The sequence below is a fragment of the Eptesicus fuscus genome, chromosome 13 (assembly GCF_027574615.1).
Source record: "Eptesicus fuscus isolate TK198812 chromosome 13, DD_ASM_mEF_20220401, whole genome shotgun sequence".
NCBI classification, from domain to species: domain Eukaryota; kingdom Metazoa; phylum Chordata; class Mammalia; order Chiroptera; family Vespertilionidae; genus Eptesicus; species Eptesicus fuscus.
Genome location: NC_072485.1, coordinates 82,592,089 through 82,598,856, shown reverse-complemented (window position 1 = coordinate 82,598,856; position 6,768 = coordinate 82,592,089). Strand labels below are relative to the sequence as shown.

General features: G+C 68.9%; 1 protein-coding gene across 1 annotated transcript; it reads left to right on the top strand.

Annotated features, from left to right (window-relative positions):
- The first annotated feature begins 714 nt into the window (after positions 1–714).
- Positions 715–5,913, top strand: CCDC86 (coiled-coil domain containing 86). Its single transcript, XM_008159588.3, has 4 exons — positions 715–1,500; positions 3,560–3,689; positions 5,132–5,206; positions 5,324–5,913. The coding sequence occupies exons 1-4, from the start codon at positions 767–769 to the stop codon at positions 5,435–5,437; spliced, it is 1,053 nt and encodes a 350-aa protein (XP_008157810.2). The 5' UTR covers positions 715–766; the 3' UTR covers positions 5,438–5,913.
- The last annotated feature ends 855 nt before the right edge of the window (positions 5,914–6,768 follow it).

Genomic DNA, 6,768 nt, shown 5'->3' with positions numbered 1-6,768 from the left:
GTGCACATTTAACCCGTAACTCAAGACGAAGAGATCTCAGCCGGTGTGACTCAGTGGACAGAGCGTTGGCCTGCAAACTGAAAGGTCCCAGGTTCCATTCCAGGTCAGGGCACATGCCCAGGTTGTGGGCTCCATCCCAGTGGAGAGTGTGCAGGAGGCAGCCGATCCATGATTCTCTTCCATCATGGATGTTTCTCTCTCTCTCTCCCTCTCCCTTCTCTCTGAAATCAATAAAAATATATTTTAAAAAAATTTAAAAAGACTCAGATCTCCCGCCTCCAGGACCTGCCGTGTCACCGTCACTCGGGCGGGAGGAGTGCTCCCACGGGGTCCGAAGACGCACTAAACCAGGGCCAGACCCCCCACACGACACACGAAAACCTGAGGCCCAGGGAGGGTGGGACCCCCACCCAACCGCCCAGGAGGGGTCAGCGGCCACGTTTTCACCCAGCCTGGCCTGCGGTTCCCTGGATCCTTCCCCGGTTCTCCTCCCTCCAGGAAAGGGGCCTCCCGGCCCGCCCTGCTGCGCACTCCCTGCCCTTCGGAGACCGCAGGCGACCTCGAGCTGCTCCATCACAGCGAGAGGCGCCACCACGCTCTGCGCATGCGCCCAGCCCCCCCCCCCGCCGCCCAAAACCAACATGGCCGCCCTGGCTACGGACGCTTCTGCCCAGCACGAACGTGGCGGCTCCTGACGTCATAGGACGGCGCCGGCCGCCCGGAGACGGCACGTGCGCTCGGGGGTGGGAGGTTTCCGGGCCGGGCCATGGACACCCCGCGGAGGCGCAGCCGGCGGCTGGGCGGCCTGAAGGCCGAGCCTCCCGGGAGCCCCGCCGCGGTTCTGCGGGCGAGACGAGCGCTTGCGGAGTTCGAGTCGGACCGGGAGGAACCGAGGGAGCCCGCGTCTCCTCGGCGTGTGCGGCCGCCCGGCCTGGAGTCCCCCCGACGTCAGCCGGAGACACGCCCGGGATCGCCCAGTCTGGGGTCCCCCCGGAGGGAGCCGGGCCCGGGGTCCCCCCAGGGTCAGCAAGATCCAGGCCCGGGGTCCCCCCGGAGGGAGCCGGCGTCGAGTCCTGAGCGCCCCCGACGTGAGCCCCAGCCAGGAGGGGCGTCCCCGCAGGCCTTCCGGAGCCGAGGAGAACCGGGCGCGGAGCTGGCCCCGAGTGCGGAGGAGCTGGCCCGGCGGTCCCCCCGACACCAGCCGCCGGGCCCTGGGTCACCAGAACCTCACCCCGGACAGCCAGCGCCGGGCCCGGAGCCCTCGCCGCCGCCGCAGGAGCGGACCCCCCCGCCACCCGGCTCGGCCCGGGGCCCGCAGCTGCCGAGCCAGCCCCCTCCGGCCCGGGAGCCGGTGAGAGACGGCCTTTGGCCAAAGAAGCGAAAGGGGTCTCCACCCCGGGCCCCGGCGCCCAAGAAGCTGGAGGAGGAGGTGGCGGTTCCGTTAATCCCGAAGGGAAAGCCCAAGTCGGGGCGGGTGTGGAAGGACCGCGCCAAGAAGAGGTAAAGTGGGGAGGGGGCGGCGGGGCCCGGCGGGGCCTGGGGGGCGGGGCCCTCCGGTTGGAAAGAGCTCACACCGACGGTGGTTATCCTCAGGGGGTGGGTGCCCTGGGACCCCAAGAGGGTGACAGCTCGGTTTCCATGCTGCTTTCCGGGGTCCCCGGGGACCTCAGGTGTGAGTTCATGCGCCCGCCTTCGTTTACCTGCCCGCCCCAGTGAGGGAGCGGAAGCATGAGGTCTGTGTTCACCCCGATGTCTGTTACATTACCTGTCTCTGGGACAGTGTTACCGACACAGGACATAGGACGGGCTAAGCACTGGGGGGGGGGGAGGGGGGGAGGTGAGCCTTTCAAACAGGGACCAGCACGCCCGGCGTTTGCTCTGCACGTGCGCCCCGGAGGCAGCCGGTTTAGCCTCATCTTGCACGCCCGGATTCTCCTCCTGTTGCATGTGAGGAAACGGGGCTCTGCAGAGAAACCAGGGGTGCGCAGACCGCAGGCGGTCGGGGTGAAGGCAGAGAAACCGGTCAGGAGGCTGTTGCTCTGGCGTTAAAACCCCGTCAGAGGCCGCAGGCAGGTCTGGGGATGAGGGCCGAAGGTCCCGGAGGTGATGTTGGGGCCTTGGAGGAAGCGGCTCCAGTGGCTGGCAGTGAGCCGGAGACCAGGCGGCACGAGCTCCAGGTGTCGGCAGAGGGGGCGTGGGGGGCAGCAGAGGGGGCGTGGGGGGCAGCAGCGTGGGGGGCAGCAGTCGCTGTGGGAGCCTGGTGCAGCCCGCCGTCCCTGCTGGCGCCGAAGGCCGCCTTCTGCACCGGGCTCGGGGATGGCCCGGCCCTCCTCCGAAGGGGGGTGTGTACTGAGCACCTACTGTGCGCAGACCCCTGTGCGGAGGATTCTGCGGCCCTGTCTCAGTGACCCTCCCGCCTGCGGGGGGGAACAGGTCTGTCTCCATTTACCGCGTGAAGGCGCCCCCCGCGGCCCAGCTGCCTTGCGCACCGCACCCGGGCTGACTGAGGCCTGGAGCCGCCCGCCCTCTTCCATCTCCAGGCGGAGCGAGGCTGGGACTGCGCTGCCCGGGCCTTGGCCACCGCCACGGGCGGCCGTTCACGTTTAAATGGATTAAAGCTAAAGTTGAAAATTCACTTCCTCAGTCACACCAAGCACCTGTCAGGTGCTCGGCAGCCGGTGTGAGTGCCGGCGTCCGGGTTGAACAGCGGGTTGAACAGCGTGAACGTAGAGCGTGGCCGCCGTGACCGAACTCTGCTGGGCGCGCTGCTCTGGCTGCGCCCAGGTCCCCACTGCCGGCCGCTCCGGGTGGGACGAAGGGCACCCTGCGCCCCGGCGCTGCCCAGGAGGCCAGGCCGTCGGCAGCGGGCCCTGGTGGGGGCGAAGGAGCAGTGGGGGGCATGCTGGGGTCAGAGGCAGGCCCAGTGGGGAGCAGCGCCAGCTGGAGGTGGGCCGGTGTGGGTGAGGGTACAGACTGTGCCGCACCCCGGGGAGCACGGCGGGGAGAAGATGGCCCAGAAGGGCTGTACTGACCTTCCCGGGGACGGCGCCGGGGCGGGGCCCCTACCTGCGTGTCCTGGCACCTTGCGTGAGCCTTCGCCCAGAGGTGATCCCTCTCCTCCTGTGTCCACCTCGAGCCCCGCGCTCACGTTTCTCCCGGAGAGAGGGGTTCCGGATCGGACAGAGAACTTGCCCTCCAGCCGCCCCAGGAGGGAGGAGCCCTCTCCAGCGCGTTCCTGCCCGCCCGCCTGCGCTGGGGAAAGCGGCAGGGCTTCGCGGCGGACGCTGGTGCCTGGACTCTGGGTCACAAGCAGAGATTCGGGAACTGGGGGGCGGGGGGCCTGGGCTTACTCCTCTGTGAGACGGACAGAACAGGAGTCCCCACCTCAGAGGCTTAAGACACGGCAGGCAGCCGGAGGGGAGCCCTTGCCTGCCCGGGTCTCCGACCTGCGGGGCGACGCAGGCAGTGGGAGGTGGTTCTGACTGGGTTGGAGGAAAGAGCCGGAGCTGGGAGGAGAAGCCGGGTGCAGCGCAGGACCCCACGAGTCCCCTCCCCCCAGGTTCTCCCAGATGGTGCAGGACAAGCCCCTGCGCACCTCCTGGCAGCGGAAGATGAAGGAGCGGCAGGAGCGGAAGCTGGCCAGGGACTTCGCGCGGCACCTGGAGGAGGAGAAGGAGCGGCGCCGGCAGGTGAGGCGGAGCCGGTGTCTGCCGGAAGGGGGGTGTCTGCCGGGAGGGGGGTGTCTGCCGGAAGGGGGGTGTCTGCCGGAAGGGGGGCAGGGGGGCTCACACAGGTGCCCAGGGGGAGCCTGGCCGGGAGCAGCGCAGTCTGGGACCACAGGGCAGGGAAGGCGGGGGAGGTCCAGCGTAGCCGGGCTCTGCGGCCCGAGGAGGGGGAGGCCGGGAGGAAGCCCGTGCCCACCGGTGGGAGGACGTTCAGGGAGACGCGCCGGGCCCTGCTCAGGGGGAAAGGCCGACAGATTGGGAAGCCTTCCCCCGGGTTGTTGCTGTCGCTCTCCACGCGGCGGCTGCCACACATCCGCACCGCACTGTGGATGCCCACTCTTCCCCAGTTAGCTCCCAGCTCCCGTACTGGACCCAGGCCCGAGCATGCCCGTTAGAGGCTCACGCCCCACCCCTTCAGTCCTGCCCCACCCCTTCAGTCCTGCCCCACCCCTTCAGTCCGGGGAAGCCCAGGGCCGCGCAGAGAAAGTGAGGACCCGTCACTCGGTCGGTCATCGGTTGGTCATCTGTCCCCAGCTTCAGTCGCCCCAGCGCCCGAGGTCCTTAGAAGGAGCGGCTGTCGCCTGCGCTGAGGCCTTATCTCACTTCCTAGCGGTGGCTCCGTCTTGGGCAAGAGGCCTCCTCGCTGTGCCCTGTCCGCCCAGACCTGCCTGAGAGTCCGCCTCACTTCTCATTTCTCACCGGGGCCCAGGCCACGCCTGCCCGCTCAGTTCCCAAAGCCAAGCGGGCCCCGGGCCGTGCAGCAGCCTGGACGCCCCGCCCCCTGGCCCCGCAGGGACGGCACCCAGCAAAGCTGGAAACGGGCTTCCGTTCCCCGACAGTCTCCCTCTGCATCCATCTGGGCGTTCCCAGTGGCTGGGCAACGCAGGCCCCTCCTCTCGTTCCTCCGAACAAGCTTAGGGGGGCGTCCTCATTGTAAAGATGGGGTGAAGCGCAGAGGTTAACTCCTTGGCCAAGGTCACCCTTTAAGAAGTAGCCGAGCCAGGATTCGAACCAGAGCCTCTTTGCTGTGGCCTCCACCCTTCCCAGCCCCGCACCTGGGCACCTGGACTTCTGGGCAGAGGGTGGGGGTGAGGGGACCGCCCCCCTCCTCCCAGAGGCCTCTGTCTACATGTGCCTGAGTTTCCCCGTGGGGAGCCCCGTGTCTGAGTCCCCGCAGCCCCGCCCAAGCCTCTGTCCTCAGCTGCCTCCCAGGTGCCCACTTCTCAGGCGGAGCCAGGACCTTCCCCCACGGTGGTGCCATGGGCCCTCCACCCGCCCACCCCGGGGCCCGGGAGGCGAGGCCCTGCCCTCCTCCCCGGGAACGGCCAGCGCTCCCTCGGGGGCCTGAGCCGGGGTTGCCTCACCCGGACCCACGCCCCCTCCCCCTCCCCCTCCCACGTACCCAGGAGAAGCAGCAGCGCCGCGCCGAGAACCTGAAACGCCGCCTGGAGAACGAGCGCAAGGCCGAGGTCGTCCAAGTGGTGAGTGGCGCCCGTCCCTGCCTCCTGCCCCTCCCCTGCCGCCATCCCAGGCCTCCCTCTCCCTGGGGAGCAGGGGGAGGCTCCAGCCTCATCGCCGCTCTGCCCTTGCACCCCCAGATCCGAAACCCCGCCAAGCTCAAGCGGGCGAAGAAGAAGCAGCTGCGCTCCATCCAGAAGCGGGACACGCTGGCCCTGCTGCAGCCGCCGCCCCGGCCGCCCGCCCAGGTCTGAGTGGGACAGCCGAGGCCTGGAGCCGAGCTCGCCCCTCACTGCCTCTGCTGGGCCCGCACGCCCACTCTGCCTCCATGAGAGGGACCCCGCGCCGGATGGGACAGCCCAGAGGGAGCCGGGCCCTGGCAGAGGTTAGGGGCTGGGCGGGGGATCAGCCCCGCCCCCCGCTCCTTCCCCAAGTGCCTTCAAGCCCAGGAGAGCCCGCTCTTCTGCCTCCTGAGGGGGCTGGTGCCTGACTCCCCACATGTGCATGTTCTGTCTCGAGGTCCCGGCCCCCCAGACCAGGAGGCCGGCAGGGAGAGCCCAGCTCCCATCCCTCCCCAAGCTGCTCTGGGCACCTCTGCACCCACTGACCCCACTGAGCCCAGCCCCACCCACTTCCAACACTGAAAGGTGAACATGGGAGGTTGCAGGGTTCCCCTCCAGCCCCCTCCTGTACCAACCTCCACAGAAGCCCCAAAGATGTGCCGAACTCACGCCCGTCCAGGCTACAAGCGTATTTATTGAGCACCTGCTGTATACAGGCAGAGCGCAGGTGCCAGGGAATGCACACGCTGCCCGCGGAGCTCTCACTCCCACGGAGGAGACATTAACGAGTGGAGTGGATTGCGCGGCAGCGGCGATGCTGTGACTACAGGGGGAGGGCCTGGGCGAGGGTCCCATGGCTGTCTTCCTCAGCTGTCCAGCGGCTGCAGTTGGCCGGGCACCCGCTGTGGGCTGCCCTGCCTGGTCCTGAGCAGCACACCTGCCTGCGCGACTCCAGGGACCCCGCCGGGGTGGCCCCGGGAGCACTGGCCCTTCCACGAACGCTCCGCCCCCCAAACGCGCCGGCACCAGCTCCGCGCCAGGCCCGGTGCAGAGCCGAAGGCGCAGTCCACCTCGCGTCCGGCAGGCGGCGGAGGGAGACCGCTATCCCGGCACACGAGCCTGTGTGGTCGGAGGTGGGCGCTGCAAGGATCTTGGGGTGACCAGCATTGCCACGCGGCGTGCCATGGGACACCGGGCACCCAGAGGTGTCACATCAGCTGGGAAATACGGCTGTGACCCCGGCAGCTGCTGTCCCCATGGAAACACGGAGACTGAAGACGCCCACTGCACTGTGGCTACCCTCACTTCCCGAACCCGGGACCACGGCACCCCTTTGCTCTTCCGCCTGTAAACTGCGCGGTGCTGGCCAGTCACCGTCTCCAGCAGCTGGGGTGCGGGCTGTGCTCACCACCGCAGTGACCGAGCGGGGGATGCTCAGTGGTCGGGCAGACCTGCTCTGGGCCAGTCGCTAACCTCGAGTGTGGGCACAGCGTCCGGCTCGATCACCATTCGTTGGCTGAGAC

What these genes read in the sequence shown, in the direction of transcription:
- CCDC86 (XM_008159588.3), top strand. Translation starts at nt 767, where the DNA reads ATGGACACCCCGCGGAGGCGCAGCCGGCGGCTGGGCGGCCTGAAGGCC. An exon ending in AGAAGGAGCGGCGCCGGCAG is followed by an intron (nt 3,690 to 5,131) that starts GTGAGGCGGAGC and finishes CCACGTACCCAG; the next exon opens with GAGAAGCAGCAGCGCCGCGC. An exon ending in AGGCCGAGGTCGTCCAAGTG is followed by an intron (nt 5,207 to 5,323) that starts GTGAGTGGCGCC and finishes TTGCACCCCCAG; the next exon opens with ATCCGAAACCCCGCCAAGCT.